At 40.1% G+C, this 19,671-nt stretch overlaps 1 protein-coding gene across 2 annotated transcripts in view; it reads right to left on the reverse strand.

Annotated features, from left to right (window-relative positions):
* Window positions 1-19,671, reverse strand: part of KLHL29 (kelch like family member 29) — a 389,474-nt gene that overhangs the window by 60,271 nt on the left and 309,532 nt on the right. For both annotated transcript variants that reach the window (XM_036380168.2, XM_036380169.2), the window contains one exon: window positions 11,633-11,771. In XM_036380168.2, coding sequence (XP_036236061.1) covers window positions 11,633-11,771 — 139 coding nt within the window. The remainder of the gene's footprint in view (window positions 1-11,632; window positions 11,772-19,671) is intronic.

A 19,671-nucleotide genomic window follows, 5' to 3' on the forward strand; every position in this document is an offset into this window, starting at 1 on the left:
AAGAATAGAATTTAGTCCTGTAACTGCAAATGCAGTGGATTTGGGAAAATCTGTAACAATATATAGAGCTGTTCCCCAAATAGCTCATCCTGTGTCACAACAGGAGGAGTTTTGTTGGTGACATCAGTAAATGCAAACATTTAGAGAAGTCTGTTACCAGAAAAGCCCTGACTTCCTGCCTTTAGAGCTGGGAAAAGTCACAGTTCTACCTGGTACATACACTCCTGTTCCCCAGCTCCTGGAACAAACAAACATGAGGTGTTTTGGGGATTGAGAGCCTGCCTCCTTCATGTTTCAGTCTCACCTGAAGCCAGTCAACGCACCCTTATCGTCCATGGACATCATTAAATGTGGCACATTCTGCTATTTGCCCGGTGAACTCTAAAGTTTAAACAGAATGATGTCATTTTATTGGCCCTGTAATCATTGCTCATATTATAAAGGTCACACATTTCACATTGTGGCAGAAAATCAATAGCTCTCCCAACAGCCTCTGGGGGAAAAAGTTTTGCTTCTGAAGAATAATATATAATAAACAATTTTAGTCCTTACTTTATCATGGCTATAATCTTGGAGAAAAGCTACAGTAAAAATCTGGCAAAGGCTGATATATAAACTCATTAAAATTGGGAAGTGATTTAGAACAGGACTTTTAAAAAGATTTATCTTGAGCTAAACAGCAAAGAGATTTGTTTAGGTCTACATTTAAACAAGCTCCAAGAGCTCTTTAACAGCTTAATTTTATGGTAGCTGTTGGGGAATTCTTTCAGATTTACAAATCATGTATTTCTCCAGCAAGGTGATAGACCTGAGCAATGTGCAAGCAGAACTGAACCTGCAGATAAGCAGGAAGCACAGATATGCTCTGAATGGTAAGGGGGGAGTTACTGAAAAATATTCTGCATTGTCTGGAATAATTAAATCCAACAAAATCAAGTGAATACCTTTGAACATAGTTTGGCTGCTTATCCTTCAACTAAATTGCTTCAACTAGAGAAGACAAAGGCACAGGGAACCCTTAAAAAGCAAAAGATGGTTTGATTACACTCAAATAACAAATCAGAATCAGTGTCCCTTTCTGTTAACTAATATATAGGAAAGAGAAAAAATGTTTAAATACCTGATAGCAAGAAAAATAACCCTAATACTTCATCTGCAAGATCTAGTAGTGAAACTGACAAAAGAAAAATTAGAGAAATCTACATTTTTTTGCTATTTATTTTTCCTTGAAAATAATTTCCAAACATGTAATACACACATACAAGAATCAGTCATACTGCTTTCATGTTTAATAGTGATGCAACTGAAGTTTTCTGCATCTTGAGTTATAAATAGATGTGTATCTATGCATTTTTCGTGCATTATTTGTATCAACACGTTCCCATAACTGAACGTCTGTGTGACTCTGTTCAAAACATTTAATAGTGAGATGCCTTGAATTGCAAAGCCACATTGAGAGGCTGGATAAAGTAGCTGTGTAAGTGAAACATCGCGAGCGCATCAATTTGTCAATTTATGGACAGCGCTACCGCCTCTCATTCAGCCTTCCCTCATGGTTTGGATATGCTGCCTTTAACTGGCTTGCAACATTATTTTGACTGACTAATGGTTTGGCTACAGCTTCACTCAATTTTAGATCAAATACGAAAAGCTACCTATACCCAGTGCAGATGCCAGCCAACGCTCTGTTTACAAGCTACAGTCACAAAGTCAAAACAAATTCTGGATGTTCAAAATGGAGCCATCTGCACAGAATAAACATGAAAAATGTGAAACATTTTATGTAAATGTACATTACTGCCTAGGAACAGTTGGTTCAGCTTCCACCCAGGCTGCCTGGTTGAGAACAGGAGGACTGACAGAGTTTGTGACACCTATTTACATTCGATGCCATATGACTCACCATGCCGTAGACTCAGAGGTATGACGTATATTTAAGCTTTGTGCTCCAAAAGGGCACTGAAATAAATGATTAACATTTAAAATAAAGACGCATTTAGAACTGTTATTTCCCTGGACAAGTGGGACTTGGTGTGTAATTGTTTCCTTTTTCCTCTCCAAGGTCCACCTGTGAGCCTACTGCCACTACCTGCTTCTCCCAGCAGGAGACAGCAGGAAGGAGCTGGCTCCATAATATAAGCTCAATTTTGTTCATATTTCACTCAGAATCTATCTTTAAGAAATAGGAGAACACACTCGTTCTGGCAGTGTAAGAAAAAAAAATTGTTGTCTTTGACTATCTATGGCTCAGGGTTTTATACAACTCAGGGATCTAAATCTCATGCACTAAAAGCAAGTGTTTGAGCTGACAGGAGGCTGCAGGATTGCTGGCAGCAGGGAGGAGCTCCCTGCCTGCATGGACCAAAGCAACGGCCTGTCCCATCACGCAGCTGCCTTTTGGCCTCTCCACCCCAGCGTATTTCCAGGATTTGCCCTATCAGCTCAACACACTGATCTTGCTGGCTTGTTTTCATAATCAGGAATATAAATGCTTACCCTAAAGTAATTGTCTTCCCATTATAAGACAGCTACATATTTTCTACCAAGATAGATAGGACAATAAAATAATCAAATTAAATTGCTTTGTTCCCTGGACAGTATTTAGGACTCCAGAAAACAGGAAATCCAAGATTTCCATGTAAGATGAAGCACTTAACCAAAGAAAAGCTACTTCTTTTTATCTCTGTCAAATTATTTTGATTACCAAAGAAAGGACTGCAGACTGGGGTAGATAGCTTCTCATGAGGCTTAAGAGTCCGTTAGCTGTGTGCTCATTAGAAACTGCTGCTCATGTTGACACAACTTAGACTGAACATCTTGTTTATTGTGGAACTTTAACTTTTTACTTTAATCCTTAAAGCACTGAAACTTCAGGCAAAGAAGAGACTGCAATGATGCTGCATTTTAACTGTCCACTATTTGATTCTTTTATCGTCTTCAGAGTGATTAATAGTTCAAAACCAGTATGTTTACGTATTTTGGAAGAAGCAGAAAAGAAACGTTGTTAAATCATAGCCAGCCTTCAGCTATGTACAAACCAGACTCAGTACTCTACATGGAAAGTTGTATTTTGTACTGAATATCTGGATTTATCGTAATTATGGGTTCATGAGATATAAAAGCTTAGATGCCCAAACATACAACATATATTTCCCCAACATGCAGCAAAAAACATGTGCATACTGAGGTAATAGGTTATTTACTGAGATATACAAGTTTATGCAGCTGCAAGGTAATCAGTCATGTAAATGATGACAGGAAGGGACATTTATAGAGCAACATCATTGCAATACGTATGTCATAAGTCACTGAATGTTTTATTAAACAGGATTAAAAAAAACCCCAAAACTACACCCCAGCATTGCTTCTCTTTTGGAATTTTTTTATCAGCTCAAAATGTATTAACTTGCAAATCTCTGCCTTCGTTATTCTATCTTGTAGATAAACATTATCTTTGAGCCTCAGTCACTATCCATCTGTCTCATGAGAGAAGAAAACATGTACTGTAATGGTTCTATTGTATGATTACAATAAAGAACTCGTAAAATCACAAGATTAAATAAATTACATTGTTTAAACACAGGCTTGCAAATTCGTCAGGAAAATTTACCTGCCCAACAAATCCATTTGCTCACTTTTTATCAGGATGTTGATACAAATAATGTTCCTTGTTCCAGGCAAACAAAATCTGGAAAGACTAGTGTAACTTATTAGGGTCAAATGCTGCCAGTTTGCACCTGCTTTATCAGAAGAAAATCAGGAAAATTAATGGCTGTGAGCTCGGGCACGCACCAGCAGCTCCTGCTAATTCACCATCACAGAAATGATCATTACAAACCAAGACGAGCAATGGGATTAAGAGCAAACGCTTTTGTTCACGGACAACATGGCCAGAATAAAATAAAGCAAACAAAGGAGCCACGTTTCCTATACACCCTTAATGCCATTCACTGATGGAACACAATCTAAATCCTTGGCCAGGACCATTTCTAAAGGCAGGATCAGCGGCAGTCTGTAATGCTACGGTGTCGGGGATCACAGTCAGAGGCACAAATCTGGCTCCCTGCTGAGATTTAAGAAAGAAGATGACGAGTTTGAAGATGCTGGCTTAAACGACTGGCAAGTGAATGAAGAAGTGAATAGCAAGTGCCCTTGGAAGAACAGTGTTTCATGACCTAGACTCTTCCTAGGGACTGAGAATAGACTGCGTCTCACAAAGTAGTAGTGGAGAAACAAAAAAACTGGGACAACTTATTAACAGTGTGGGATCTACCTTGTTTGCAACTATCTCTGACAGCCTAATTCAGTGGCAAAACAACCTGGGTGAGAGCTACTATTTGTTAAAGGTAAATGAAAGATGCAAGCAGGTTCTGGGGGATTATATAGGAAGGAAGATTAAAAGTAAGTTGACAGAATAAAAAAATATATTCTCATCAACCTCAAAGCTCAAACCCTTACTCAACTCCTATCTGATTTCTTTTAATGATATTTATTACACCATCAAAAACTAGCTTAGCACAAAGCTGGCATGCAGCTAATAAATCTATTTCTTAGAAATGTAGTGAAATTTATACAAGTAATTATCTAGGTAGTCTATCCAAGACTCTTTCTCATCATTGCAATGTCTAGAGGGAAAACAATAATAAAATAATGATAACCACCATTATTATTTATTACTATTACTATGATTATGGCAGTGCCCAAGGATCCCAATCAGTATTACAGTAATTAGAATTAATTCTGTCAGGCACTGGTTCTTTCTCCTTCAGCTACAGAGTGTTGCTAGTGCTTTTCTACAGTATTTATAGATCCAGAGACATCAGTGAATGAAAGGCATGAAGCACCTCACCTATGGCCACAGCATAGGCAGGAAAGGGCACGTGGCTCTTCTCACCCCATCAGTCCCCGCCCATCCACCCTGCAGAACTGCTCTGAGTATTTCAGACACTGAAGCTCAGCACTGTGCAAGCAAAAAGAGGGCACCACAATCAGATATGATCATAGCCTGGTCATATTAATTGAAATTCATTATCCCAATCCAGCAGTGGCTCATCCTTGATGATATAATAGAAAGGAGTGAACTACTGAGCCCAGGAGCTACCTACAAGCAAGTTGGAGTTGGAGATTTGGTTACCCTCATTTTAGGGCAAGACTGGCTTTTGGAATTGCCCCCAAAATGACAGTTTTCAAGAATATTGCTCCTGTTTCTATGCTGTGGAAGATTTTTTTTTTGTTTTCTTTGATTAATTTATCTTGAACTGCACATTTTTAGATAACTGTTCTCTTTCAGCCCTGAATTTTAACAAGAGTTGAGCCTAGGCAGGGTTGTGAGATGTAAGCAAACAGAGGTAGGTCACTTGCACTGGCATCTTGAGAGATGTTGCATGACAGCTGGGTGGCTCATGGATGGGTAGAGCTGGAGCAGGAGAGGTGATTAGTCTGTCATTCCTTGGGTAAGATTTGCAGAATTTGTGCTTGAGTCTAGAAATTATGGGAGCAAGAAGCCCCAGCTACAGTAAACAGAGATGCTGTCAGCGAGGAAGAGGAGTGAGAGCTTCAGGGATCTGCTCGGTGCCTCAACAGCTGCCATCACAGGGCAGAATTTTACAAGCAGAAGATTAAGTTCTGTGCGGCGTCTCAAGGCTTGAAAAGGAGCCCTTCTGACCTCCTTGCCAGGGCTTCTCTTCAGAGCAGGGCACATTGCTCTGCCCCTCCTTGCAGAGTGGCATCCAGCCCAAGCCACTCACCCTCCGAATCCACAGCCATGCATGCGGGGCTGGAAACAGCCAGGCTGTGACACCTGCGATGGGTTGTGTGGCAGTGCAGAACACCACTGAATATTTGTAAAGTGCCATTCATTTATGTAGAACACCATACACTTTTGCCTGATGAAAACACATTTCCCAAGGTCTGGCAGCTGAGGAATTTGAAGCCCAGCTGGGAGCTCTGAGGGGCAGGCAGGCGGCTGCCTGGGCAGGCAGAGCGCGTGCAGCGCTCATGGAAATAGGCCACTGAGAGCAGGGAGCTTGCTCCATGCCAAGATCTCGTGCCCAACACACAGCAATTATCACCGCCTCGTTTTAGAGAAAATCCTTGTCCACAGCACAATTTACACCTGTCCCCTTTCAGTAAAGGGTGAAGGATATTTTACACTCCCATGAGACCTCCCATTCTCCTGGTCTAAAAGGTTTAACACAAACCCCTGGAGCTCTTTCTGTAGGCACAAGGTACCTCTCCTGGCTTCAGAAACGAACATTGTATCTTTAACTCCCAATTTCTCTGTTTTCAACTACATGCTATAGTTTGTTTCCACATTCATTCTGTTCTACAATGGAGCTGAAGTATGCAGATGTGGAAAGCTGCTTGCTTCTCTCCCAGAGTTAAAAGCAAGACTCTTAATAAGCAGGAAAACATGAAGGGGTCACTAAGAGTAGATTTTTCTTTCATCCTGCTGTTTCTCATTTTGGGCTTTTTAGAATGTAAACACAAACCAGACAGTCTGTTTTCCAGACACCTAAACGCTTTTGCAGTTTTGTCAGGCTGTTTCAGATGGATAGTGGCAGGTTTCTCTGTTGTGCATCCAAATGCTTCCTTTCCACGCAATGGTGTAAAATGCAGAATGACATCTTCGTCTTCTGTGTAGGTTTAAAGCAAGAGGAATTTGGTCTTCTCACCCTAAATGCTTTACTTCTCCTGCCCTGCCTTCAAGCCCTCAGAGAGTACTTTAGGAAAAAAAAAAAATCAAAAACCTGAAGACTTGAGAAAAAGGCAGAGTATTGTGGAAAAGCAATTTGGCCATGAAGTCACTGGGTCTGCTTTGTAGGAAAAGAAGGATGAACATAGCTGGGCCAGATTACAATGCATCCAAAATACTGCTTCTTGTGACAGAATCTCTTTGTACATAAGACTTAAGACTTCCACTCTAAGCCAGTGGAATCAGACACTCAAGATGACTTAAAGATTAGAATGCATCATTAAAATCTAATCTTGAAAAGATAAAGCTTGTAGGACAAGATCTGTGTATCTTTAGCAACTGACCAGAGAGAAATCTACTTGTAAAAGCTTGCTTATAAAAGCAAGCATTTTGGCCAAGAAGAGACTTTTATGTCAAGTGCTTCCTTTTAATAATGTCATATTTGGTAGAGATTCCAGTACTCTGGGTTAGGAAGAAGAAAGTAGCAAATTAAAATGTTCTGGTGAAACACTTTTTTGTTACGGAAATCAGAAATTCCATTTATTCAGCAGCTGCATTTGTCTATCCCAAATACAGCTGGAAACAAAAAAGATGGCTCTTTGTGGGATTTTCCATTCGTTCCTTCGTCCTGCTACACACACCCACACCCACCTTCCACCATTTCTTCTAGGGCAGATACAAAAACAGAGCTCATTTCTTTCCTCCTCCAAACCAAGAATGCTTTAAATAAGAAAATCTGTGCTCTGCAAGAGGCACATTTTTGGAGATACGTTTTTTGATGGATCTGGATCTGTTTCTTTTTTTTTTTTTCTGTGTACAGATATAAGCATAAATATGTGCCATTAAGAAAACCACTAGTTGCCATAAGAAATCATTCACGTCCTTTTAGTCAACTATGATTCAGGCTGGGTGACTGGTCTTTCTCTCTGGGTCATGAAAAATAAGCACTTCAGAAGGCAAATCGTGCTATTTATCATGAAATGGGATGTATCATCCTACAGACATTCCCATCTTTCCTCCCAGCTGCAGAGAAGCCCAGACAGCCAGCTTAGGCTGGACCCCTGAGGGAATCAATGGTATGCCCATCATAAGTTCACTGTCTATGCAAATCACCCTCTCTTTTATAGGAAAGGGGGATGGCCTCCTCCTTCATCTCATCTCTTAGACACCTATTTTGTGGGGAGAGGTCCTGCCTCTTGGATAGGTCTGTGTCCCTCTCTGCAGACTGCAGTAACAGTCAAGTAGGTGAGATTAGACTCAACCTGCCTTAGACACCAGCCTTGGACCTAAATGTTGGTTAGTTAAAACAAGACATTAACACCTTTCATTGATCCACGGGCCCTATCTGCACACAGGAATCAAAATTAGGAGAAAAAGATCCTACAGGAAGCCTTCAAGGTTCTCCTTTTCATTGTCTGCATCATAAATTAAGCCCTTGTTTTGAGATGGCTGATTCCACAAGTAGCAAAGTCAAACAGGCTGGAGTCAATGTGGTTGGCAGTGCACTCAAAATATGTAAGATGGCCTTTAGGGGACAGTGGCCCAGTCCAGCTGCTGTTTATCATCCATGTTCTCCTGAAGCTCTATACTGCAGTAGTCCTGTATGGATCCTCACCCTTCCCCTGAATCTCACCTTTTGCCCTTCGTGGGCACAGTGATGTGGAGCAGGTATCAGGAATATTTCACACCTGCCGTTCCTAATACGCATGATCCTTTTCAGATGATTCTGCACTAAAAAGGGCTGAGATTGTTTTCCATGGTCAGTTGCTGTTGGGAGGGAGATGAACACCAAGTTCTGGCTTAGGCTTGAGTGCTGTGCAGCTACTGACAGGGATGACCTGTTTCCAAAACAGGTGCCTGGTATGGTGCTGAGCTCAGGCTCAGGACTGGACTAAACCAAGCTCAAAAAGGCTCATATATTTGAAAGATAAATCACATACAATGGAGAATTTTCTGGATGAGGAGCAGAATGCTCAGCACAGGATTAGCCATTTTCTGAGAAACTAAAGGGGTTTCAAAATGCACTCTCGTTACCAATTTTGTTTAGTAAATAACTTTACAATTGTTTTGGACAATCAAACCTGGCTATCATCTTTTCATCAGTGCAATAAGAACAACATATTTTCTTCCCTGCTATGACTAATTCTCATCAAATAGCCTTGCTCAAGATGAGCAATAACTCTAGTTCTATTATGTTTTTTATCTGTATTTTGGTTTTATTTTGAGAAGGAAATAATTGATCTTATTTGATTTTGAACATTTCTCTTTTATTCTTTTGAGACACTACTTGCTATTCTACCATCAGATACCAACTTGAACACACAGTGGAATCAATGGCAGAATATGAGGTTAATAATAACCAGCCTGTGGCAAATAATAAGCCGAGGTAAATACCCTGAAAGATTCTATTTCTGCATGTTTCTATAGAGGTACATAGTACCTTCATGAATAGATCATATTCTCATTGATGTTTCTGGTGACACATCGGTGCCTGTGGATGGAATGACACTAGGGTTTAACCCTGGCTTGCACTGATTGAAATGGCCTTTCTATTATATTTAATATAAAGAGATCTCTTTTATTCTTTAAGAAAAACTGCCATTTCTTGTTTTGATTTCTACAATAACACAAGGAGTGCAATATAAATCACATAAAGCTTTAAGTGCTGCCTCAAAGGAGCTGCTAACAAATATCATAGAGGATTCTAGATGTATTGTATCTGTAAACATTCTAACTCTATGAACTATAATGATTGTGTATTATTAAGGGCATGATCCCACAAAAAATTGAGTGCCTCTTGCAATCTGAGCCCTTGACTTCCATGGGGTTTCATAAAAGACAAGGCTTTACACTGCAAATATCCTACAAAAAGCAAGTCTTTAGAAATTCCACCCCATAGCCCTGAGTTTATTGTCTCGCAAAGACAAATTTGCTCAGTTTACAGGTGAATATTTAGTTTTCTCACCTGACAGTTTTGCAAACTCAACTTGACATCAAGCTGAATTTTTTCTTATTCAAGCATCATCATCAGTAATAAAGGCATTTTTGCCTTGGATACACCTGTGCAACTCCATTAGCCTCCATCAAGGTTACATGTGTGCAGCTGAGGTTATATATGGAAAGCAACTGGGATGGAGAGACCTGATGGTGGACACAAATTGACCTCTGGAATATTTATTGCTGCTGATGATGTGAAAGAAGGCAAAAAGTGGTGAGTTTAGCAAACAGTCTAAACCTTCAACTGTTTTTTTCTTGTACTGCATGCAAGCCTTATGTGGGCAGCTAAAAGACAATACGTGCTGAAAACCAGGCTTTTGCTTTCACAAAATCTAGGAATTTAATTTTTTATATTGTTTTCACTAAATTCATAACAGAGCAGTGCTCAATCTAACGTATACCTCCATTTAATAACTAAATAATAAAGCAGAAAGATTCGTCAGTGTGCTTCTAGAAATAGATGCTGCCTGGTGACTTCTGCACACAAGCAGATGTCTTCACAACAAAATCCAAATGACAGTCTTTGGACAGTCAGTGATTTTGTTTCTGTAAGTTGGTTCTATAATTTTTCTTTTCCTGTAGACTCTACTCCTTATTACCCTGAAAAGCATATACTGTAGCCTTAACGATTAAATAATAATGAGCAGACAGAAGAGAAAGGACAGGAGAGATCTGGCATAGCTACTGCTAGCAATCATTAGATTTACAGAGGGGAAAAGACATGCTTCCTAGGCCAACATATTTTTTATGAATAATTGATAAGGCAGTCAGTACAGTTATATCATAGAAATGTAATATATATCCATAATTATAGAACCAGCTTTGTGCAAAAGGACACAATACACTGAAAGGAGATACCAGCCAATATGCCATCCTGAAATAAAATACAGTCACTATTGTGTTAGTTGGCAAAATTTAAATACAGGATTTGAAGCAAGCAAAATGTTTTTTAATCCCATTTTTTAGCACAGTCCAGGCTCAGTCTGCTCAGGAAAATACTGCAAGGCAAAATCAGCAGCTGCATTAATTTGCTGATGATTGAGAGAAAAATGAAAGTTATCCTCGTGTTTTTTTTCTCCCTACTTGCTACTCTAACTTACTAATAATACGAGAGTACCAAATTATTCCTATGCAAGTATATGAAGCATACAAATTGAAAAATCAATGTAATGGAAAAAAAAGATTATCATGCACTGTTTAGAATAAATCAGCTAGAAACAGAAGGGGGAAAATGCGAAGGTGGAGACATGATGTTTAGAAAATGTACATACTGTACCTACCCTAAGCTGAAGTGTTTGTGTGAAAAGGCTACTGTTAGTCCAATAAGCAGACCGAGCTACATTTTGACCACAAAATCATCTTATTTCCGATTTTTTTCTAGAGAAATTAATCAGTTGTCTTTTCTTCTTTTAGAAGTCCCCAAATAATAAAAATATCAATCCCTTTGCCCATAAAAGCCACACAAAAGCATGTAACAAAGATTTCAGGGTGAAGGGATTACAGTACTCCAAATGCTTTATTTGCACGATGTCTCAGCACCGTTCACCTGAATGCTGATGGCTTTCTGCAGCCTGAAGCACAGACTTTAGTCGTGTGTGACAGAGTCCCTTGCAAACATTGACAGCAGTAGTTTTTAGTTGTGGACTGAATCACCATTAGCAGAGGAGTTTAAATCTTAGATCTCTCAGTGGTGGAACACTGTCTTCGGCCAAAACCAGCCTCTACTCATCAGAAATAATTACACTGTACGAGTCAGATGTGTAACAAATGGATCTGAGCCTCAGTTTGGAAATACATTCAGAGGAGGTGGAAAGAATGGCTACTGGCTCTGTGACAGGAGATTCAATCTTCATAAACCTGCAAGAGAGGGGAGGAAAAAAAAGCGACACAAATGCGCCCTACAAAAGAACAGAGCAGATCACAGCTGGAAGGAAGGCAAACCTTTTAATCAGGTCCTTGAAATACAAGCTGCAGGAAGCTAGAACATTTTGGTGGACTTCAAACTCTTTGCCTTCAACAATAATTTTCAGGTCTGTAAACTCTTTCGCTCTGCGTTGCTGGTTCAACTCCTTCAACATTTCTGCAGAACAGAGAAGACAGACAGTGCCAGGGTTCCCATTAAGAGTTTTTTATTTTTACTTTTTACTTTTAATTTTTTTTTGTAAAGAAGTAGAGAAACAGGAAACAATTGATATTTTTGTTGGTAAGATTGGCTCAACACAGACAGTCAGAAGTTACGAACATAACATATTAAAAAAAAAGAAAAAGAAAAAAGCAGGAACCAGTAGGTCTAAACAACTGAAATATATATACACAGAAAAAAAAAGCGAAAACAATTCCTAAATTTTGAAGGGTTAAAAATGAAAATAAAATATTTCAGCATTAGCAAATCAGAAACACAGAGAATGTATTATCACAGAAAAGTTAAAATAATTTGTTATAATCAAAACCAAGAGCTAATGAATTTCTATCCAAATGGAAATAAGTTTTGAACATACTAGAATAATATTAGTAAAAATGGTATTATGATGCAATATGAACTGGATATGGGTCAAAATAATAAAACCACAAGACCTGCAAAAATAACTTATCTTTAACATCGTAAAAATGTGTTAAGCCTCTCAGTTAACATAAAAAATAGCACTTCTAAATAATATATAAATTACAGTGCATATAAAATTAGCTAAATTATCAATGCACCTTGCAATATACCTCAGCTATATAGACTACAATTGTATAGGTTTCAGAATTAGCTTTAAAGCATCCTTATGATAAAAAGAAATCTCATGCAGAGAATAAATTACTCCCTTTTATAGCAATTCCTATTTTTTGCACTCCAAGGATTTTTACCATCACAGCATTTTTATTTTTTAGCCTTCAATGGCTTCATTTACAGCAACAATCAACTTTCACACATCATGAAAGAATCATAATGATTAAAATAACCTATGAAATTGTTTCCATCCTGCAATAAAGCACCTACCTTGTGTGATGTCTCCTTTTACAGAGCCTATTGGTGCTAATGGAATGAAAAGATAGCATGCCACGTCTCCATGTGGGGATGTGAACTACTAGGCAACCTACATGTTTTATATGCTGCCTGGACTTTTAAGGCTAAGACTTCCCTCCAACTTTGCAGACTAAAGTGGCTATCAAGATGAATAATATACTTTTCACCTGGGCAATAGCCTGGTGGTTCAGAAGCCAGTGATCAAGATGACAGAAGAGCTGATTTTAAATACTAAAGGACTTTGGGTTTATTTTATGTTTGCAATAGGTCAAGGTTCTCATTTCCTCAGTGTAACACCCTGAACACATTCCTCTTCAGACAGATCTGTAAATCAACAACAGTTCCTTACATGGAGTCCTTACATGAAGTAAAAGGGACCTCAAGGGTCTGTAACTCTAACTGTGCTCAAAGCCACTGACAGGCTTGAGCAAGAGCTGCCAAAGCATTGCCAAAGGGTCTCATGGTGAAACCCAGACCCAAATAATCCCTGTGCTCCCCTGCTTCATCAAGGAAACTCAACAGGAATCATTTCAGTCAAGCACTACTGTTTAACGACACAAAAGCATGCAAATATACAACTGTTTCATGAAAAGAAATTGAAGCTCTCCCAAGCCCCAACATCTGTGGTGCATATTTTTCAGGCCTAAGTAAATAAATGTCACCTTGCACATTTATGTCTATTTAATGGAAACACAGTAGTGTCTGAAAGGCTAATTATTCTATGCTGAAATGGGTCAGTGCTCTCCAGAGAGCAAGCAGATCATTAGAGAGGGCACAGAAATAACAGCAGGCTTTTGTCAGATCTATAATAGGGGAAAATAAACCACTTTGTCCTGTGGGTGCTGTAGCAGGGACTATTTTTAACAAATTCACCTGAGGTAAAGCACAATGATACATTTTGAGCAAAACCTAAGATGGGATCTGAGTGTTCACTCTGGTGCAGGGGAGTCTCAGGGTTTTGCTGCAGGTGTGATGCCTGAAGTCTCACTGCACAAGGAACGCTTTGGGCCTCAGCTAAAGATCAAGCATGGGTGTTGTACTTGACTGAGGGCCAAAGTGACTGAGGTCTCTGGTTTCACAGGACCAGCAGCAGGTGCTTTATCAGTTGCATATATTTATGGAGGAAGCATTTTTCTGTCCCTTTTCACATATGAACAATTTTCCCCCCCATTCTCTGTCGTGGTCCATTTTCCCACTTTCATTTACAGCAATGACATTTTCCTCACATCAATTTTCTATCATTTCGTGTCTTAAAGACTGTTACTTTTCCCTCTAAACTTTCTGATACTCTCTCCCCTTTTTCAAATTTACCCAACCACTGTCCTTGACCCCCATTTGCACTTTCCCTAAGCTCCTATTCAAGTCCCATTTCTCTTGTATCTGTGACTTTAGAACCTTCCTTGTAGAGGCCTTTCAGGACAAGGGCTCCATCCATGACTAAATCGTACAGGTCTAAGATTACCCTTACAAAGGGTCAATCTCCACCTCACCTCATTCCATCTCCCTCTTTTAAAGCTCATGATCAATTATTACAGTGTTCAAAGGGCACAGCTGTATGAATAGCAACTGCACAGATGGATCCTGTGTGGGAGAGGAGAGGAGAGGAGAGGAGAGGAGAGGAGAGGAGAGGAGAGGAGAGGAGAGGAGAGGAGAGGAGAGGAGAGGAGAGGAGAGGAGATGTACTCTTGAATGGGCTGGGGGTTTTAGGAAGTGAGCTCAGGGTAAGCAGATCAGTACAGACCATCCTTGAACTCCTGACTGTGGCCAAGATTACTGAAACACAAGACACAAAGCTCAGCCACAATACCTATTGATGATGTGTTCTCTGCGCTGCTTCCAGTATTGTGAGAGCTGGTTTGAGCATCTAATTCCCCAAGCAGCTCCCACAGGTAATGGGCTCATTATTTGGACTTGCTGAGCACCCTTTAATTACACTCAGTCCTGGGCACAGCTTCTATCTATGCTCTTTCACACTTGAATGTGCTTTATGCTGCATGGAATCATTAAGGGATGCAAACCAGAAAACAGGTCTGGAGCAGTGATGCAATTTGGCTCACAAGAACCCAGAAATCAGAATAAGTTCTAATCAGAAACCAAAGCTCCTCTTTTTCCTACAGATATTTGCAGGCTGTGATTTCCTCCTTGTTCCCCTAAATTGCTATAGTTCTGCCCACAGAGAGACGACTATGAACTGTCCTGAATTTTTGCAGCTTAGTATCTGAACTAGAAAGAGGAGAGGCAGGGGGAGAGCAGAAGGAAGTCAGGAGACCGCATTGATTCATCGATCTTCCTCGCTCAGGCTCCTTTGTATTACTAAATAACTAGCAGGCATTAGTATTGGACACAAGGTTGTATCAGAATGGGCCCTCATTCTCAGAGAATTTGTAATGCTCACACTGTGCTTAGCCAGGCATTAATGATTTATGAGGACTCAGGATGAGTTGCAAAACAAATTTTTTCACCAGGTAATAATGCTTGCCGATGACTTGTAAAAGAAGAGACAACACAGTGCAGTCCTGGCAGTGAAAAATGACCTCAGCTGTCTCCTGCCAGGCCCTCTTCAGGGCTCCTCCTAATTTTCAGCATTTCCTCAAACAAATGGAATTTCCTGAAACTTTCAAAAAGGGATGTGCTGGGAATTTCCTACTGGATTATTTATTCCTCTCATTTCTTTGTTCTAATGGACTTTATTTTCTTTGTTTGGGTTTTTTCCCCCTCATTTGACTATTTGTTTTATTAAGAGATCTAGGCAAAAAAGGAAGTGCAAGGACAGTTAAGGTTCAGAGTTTCAGCAGGATGAGCACTCATGTTTCTTCTCCTCAGGGAATCACAGCCACTGCTCTACCCTAGTGCAAGGGATTTTTCCTTCCTGACAGGTGCACACACACACACACACACACACACACACACACTGGAATGAGATTTCAAAACCAAGCCAGTCCTTTCTGTCCCCTCCTTCACTAGTGATGCTAAATCATTCTCAGTGAAAGACTGGTTGAATACTTTCTTCATAAAGAGCTGCAGAAGAGACCCCCCAAAATTACATGAGTGGCTGAACCTGAAGGGGACTTGACCTGAAACCTGCAACTGAACATCTCTGTGGAGCAATTTCTGTCTTGCCATTATCATTGCTTGGGGGCATTTAATATAATTATATTCAGAGTCCCAGAGACATTATAGGTCAGAAGGTGTAAGTGACTTTCCTCAGGTCAGAAACAGAGTGAGGAAAAGCTCAGAAGTTTTGATTCTTGGTCCCTAGCTTCAGCCATCATACCACATCTTACCCTCTTAATTAATGGACAAATTACAAATTAAACTAAAGAGCCCACAAGCTTTGGATCAAATACAGGACCAAGCACAACTGTGTAATAGTGTAGATCAAGTAAAGGGAAAAGAAATTATATAGTGAGTATTTTTTTTTAATTATCTATAATCAGAAATAAAAAATGAACAAGGAACTTATTCCCAAAGTTTATTTATTCGGTATTTTAAGCACAGTGAAGACTGGATACTTAAAGACCCTCTCTAATGCAGATTCCCATGGTACAATGGAAGCTCTCAGGTTTCTTTCCATTTTTAATAAAGTACTCTTTACTTAAATTCTAGTAGATAAAGCTTTAAAAGAGTGCAGCAAGAACTAAAATATAATGAGCTACAAAATATGGAAGAACAATTTTTTTACAAATAGCTTTTAAAACAATTTACTTGGGAAAACTAACCTTCTATAAAACTGCAAAGGGTAATTGATGAAACATCACTAATTATTCTAGTGAGGAACGTGCAAGAGACCAGTGCTTGCACACACAGCCTCATGCTTTCATGATTGGGACAGAAAACGTGGGAAAGCCAAGAAAAGTTACCAGGAGGAAAATCCAATTACCTTCTTCTCTTAATAAGTATGGAGATTAATTCCCAAGGTTCTGCTCTAGTTATGCAATACAAAAATTTTAACCATTAAGTGCCAGCACTTAATTACGCTTGCTTATTTTTATAGTGGTGGAGTAGGGGTAGATACAAGAAACTAAATCATGAAGCAGAAGATCTAGAAGCCAAACAGGGGCTGTGAGTGACAGGAAGGAATTAACCATGGTGAACTCTTCTCACGTGAACCACACAAGAACTCAAGATTTTTTGCCACTTTGACAAGTCCTTCTCCTCATCACAACATCCACAGACACACAGAGGACCCCAAAGCCTGCAGAGGACCCCCAAAAGCTGCCGAATACATCCCCATGCTGTTGATACATGGCTTGGAGCAGCTGCAGAGAGGTAACAGCTCCATGTCCAGCAGCCTCATTAGGCCAGGCTGATGAAGTTAAGCAGACAGATTTGGCACTGCCGTGGCTGATGTTGCTCTCCACTCCTCCAGACACCCTGGCCTGGCAGACCAGGATGAAGATCATCCACCCCTCAAGGTCTCCCATGATGTTCAGGATGAGGGTTAGTTATTTCCCAGTAGACAAATACAAAAATCAGCTACATCATATTCCTTGTGATGTGAAGACAAGGACACACCTCTGGAGAACAGCTTTTTACTTGGGACTGAGGGTAAGAAATAGGTCCTTTAATGTCTTTTGGTCTGAAGGGAAAAGTGAAAGGGAAATGAGTGCAGCTTGGTGAGATTCACTATCAGATGAGGATGTTTCAGGTCATAGAATAGCATGAGATGGAAGGGACCCACAAAGACCATTGAGTCTAACTCCTGGCCCTGCACAGGACAGCCCCAAGAATCACACCATGTGCCTGAGAGCATTGTCTGAACATTTCCTGAGCTCTGTCAGGCTTGTGCTGTGACCACTGCCCTGGAAAACCTGTTCCAGTGCCCAACCACCCTTTCCAGTGCCCAACCACCCTCTGGAGAAGAAGCACTGTTATCTTCAGTTTCCTTCTTGGACCCTGAAGATTATACATCCAGTTACGTGGACTGTCTCTGCAGTTGAACAGAGACAGAGCCTGTCTCAGGCACAACCCAACCAATTCTGTGTGCTTGGACATGTAGGATGTACTGTCTCTCCCCATGGATTACCAAAGCAGATTAAATAATTAGTTGGGACCAGACAGTCATTTCTTTTTTTTTTTTTTTTTTTTTTTCAGAAGGTAAGAACTAATCTGTTGCAGATAAATACTTCCACCTTTTTTTTTCTTATTGGATCTAAATTTCAGCTGAACTTCTTTTCCAAGAGCAGAAGGAGAAGGGGGCGTAAGAAAGCTGGGACTGCCTGTGCAAGCATCCTTTATCAGAGAGATGGGGGAGGCAGACAAACAGTGAAGCACTCTCACTCTGTACTGCACTGCAAACAGCCAGGGCTGCTAAAGGCTTGGGATGGAGGTGCAAAATACTGTCTGCATGATACTGGTGTGCCCAGTCCTCCTCTCCCAGTCTCTATCCATTATGGAGTTTCCACAGGACACCATCCTGCACCCAAGGCACGTGAAAATGCTCGACTGGTTCTGGATATCTCCTGCACATTTTGCTTTCCTAAGCCCTTAAGCCAGATAAAAAGAACTGAGAAAAGCTCAATACTAAACATGAGCATGGCAAGGCCATGCCCTGACGAGCCTGTGCTAGCCAGCTACACACTCTGGTGAAGATGGAGCATATGCTGATGGAGAGGTATCACTGCTGGCACAGCTACACCAGCCCCTGAACAAAGGCAAGTAGAGTCATCTTCTGCTGGGTTTTGTCAGCACAGCAATGTGAAATGCAAGGTGTGAAGCTGTCATACTCCAAGCTGGTACAGCCACGGCAGTAGGACTTTGTAGTGCAGACCAACCTGTCTAGATCTTGGCTGTGTTGACACTGTTAGACACCTGTGCTGCTAAAGAAAACAGTAACAGATGCTGGAGAGTTGGAAAATATTTTTAAATCCTGCTGAACAACACGTATGTGGTTGCATATGCTAATTCTACTCAAAGGATTGTTGGCAATGAGATGCCCTGTTGTGCTAAATAATTTTTTTTGTTCACATAGGCAAATTCTTCTCACCTTATGATGAGAAAGGGTCAGCAAAGTGAGCTGTGGTGATTATTCACTTGAGAAAGACAACTGCAGCCCTATGTGTAAATGGAACCTTTCTAAACATACTAAAAATTCAGGGAAGTCACCGTATCATGTTTTGAAACTAATTTTCAGGCTATTATCATCACTGGAACTGACATTAGGAGGTACTTCAAGGCTGCCTTCACATATTACACAGTTGATATTTCCCTCTATTAGGCCATAGAACTATTTCAACATACTTTCTGATTATATTCAGAGACAAACTACACCCTTAATCTCTAGGGGAAAAAAAAGTGCTTTAGATGCAACTTTAGAGAGATTTTGGTACCACAGTTATGCATTAAAATAATAAAAAAAGGAGTTCTAGGGGCTAGAATACCTTTGCTGCTTTGATTTATGAGGTAAAGTCTTCTACAGTATCCATGCCTGCTAATTTATAATCAAACAGGGTTACAAATGCACAGTGAGCATATGTGAGCGGGTTTGAAAATGAACTGCATTTGTATTACATATATGAATGCAAAGAATGAGAAAAGAATATGTTGACAATTTGATCTCTCTCATTTTCCAACACACACTGTGATCCATGTAAGGAAAGGCAGCAAGACCAAAGCATAAAAATACACACTGAGATGTTGAGATAAAGATGTAGCTTCCTATATCAGGATCTGCTGGGTTTTTTTTTCAGGATTCACCCCTGAATAAATACAAAGTTGGCTGCAGCGTGTTCTATATTGACCAAGGCAAACAAAGCCCAGGAGATCCCAGCAAACTGCCAGTCTGGTCCCTCTCCACATACAACACGCCACTATGTCAGTTAGCACTGTAACTTGATTTCCAGGCAGACAGTAATTTTCTCTGGAGACAAAATGAGAGAGACAGGCAGAAAGAGAAGGAAAAAAAACCAAACCTGTGAGCACTGGAAATGCAGAATAGCCCAGATTCAAAGGGAAATTTAGTTCTGCTTGT

Source organism: Molothrus ater, chromosome 3 (assembly GCF_012460135.2).
Source record: "Molothrus ater isolate BHLD 08-10-18 breed brown headed cowbird chromosome 3, BPBGC_Mater_1.1, whole genome shotgun sequence".
Taxonomy (NCBI): domain Eukaryota; kingdom Metazoa; phylum Chordata; class Aves; order Passeriformes; family Icteridae; genus Molothrus; species Molothrus ater.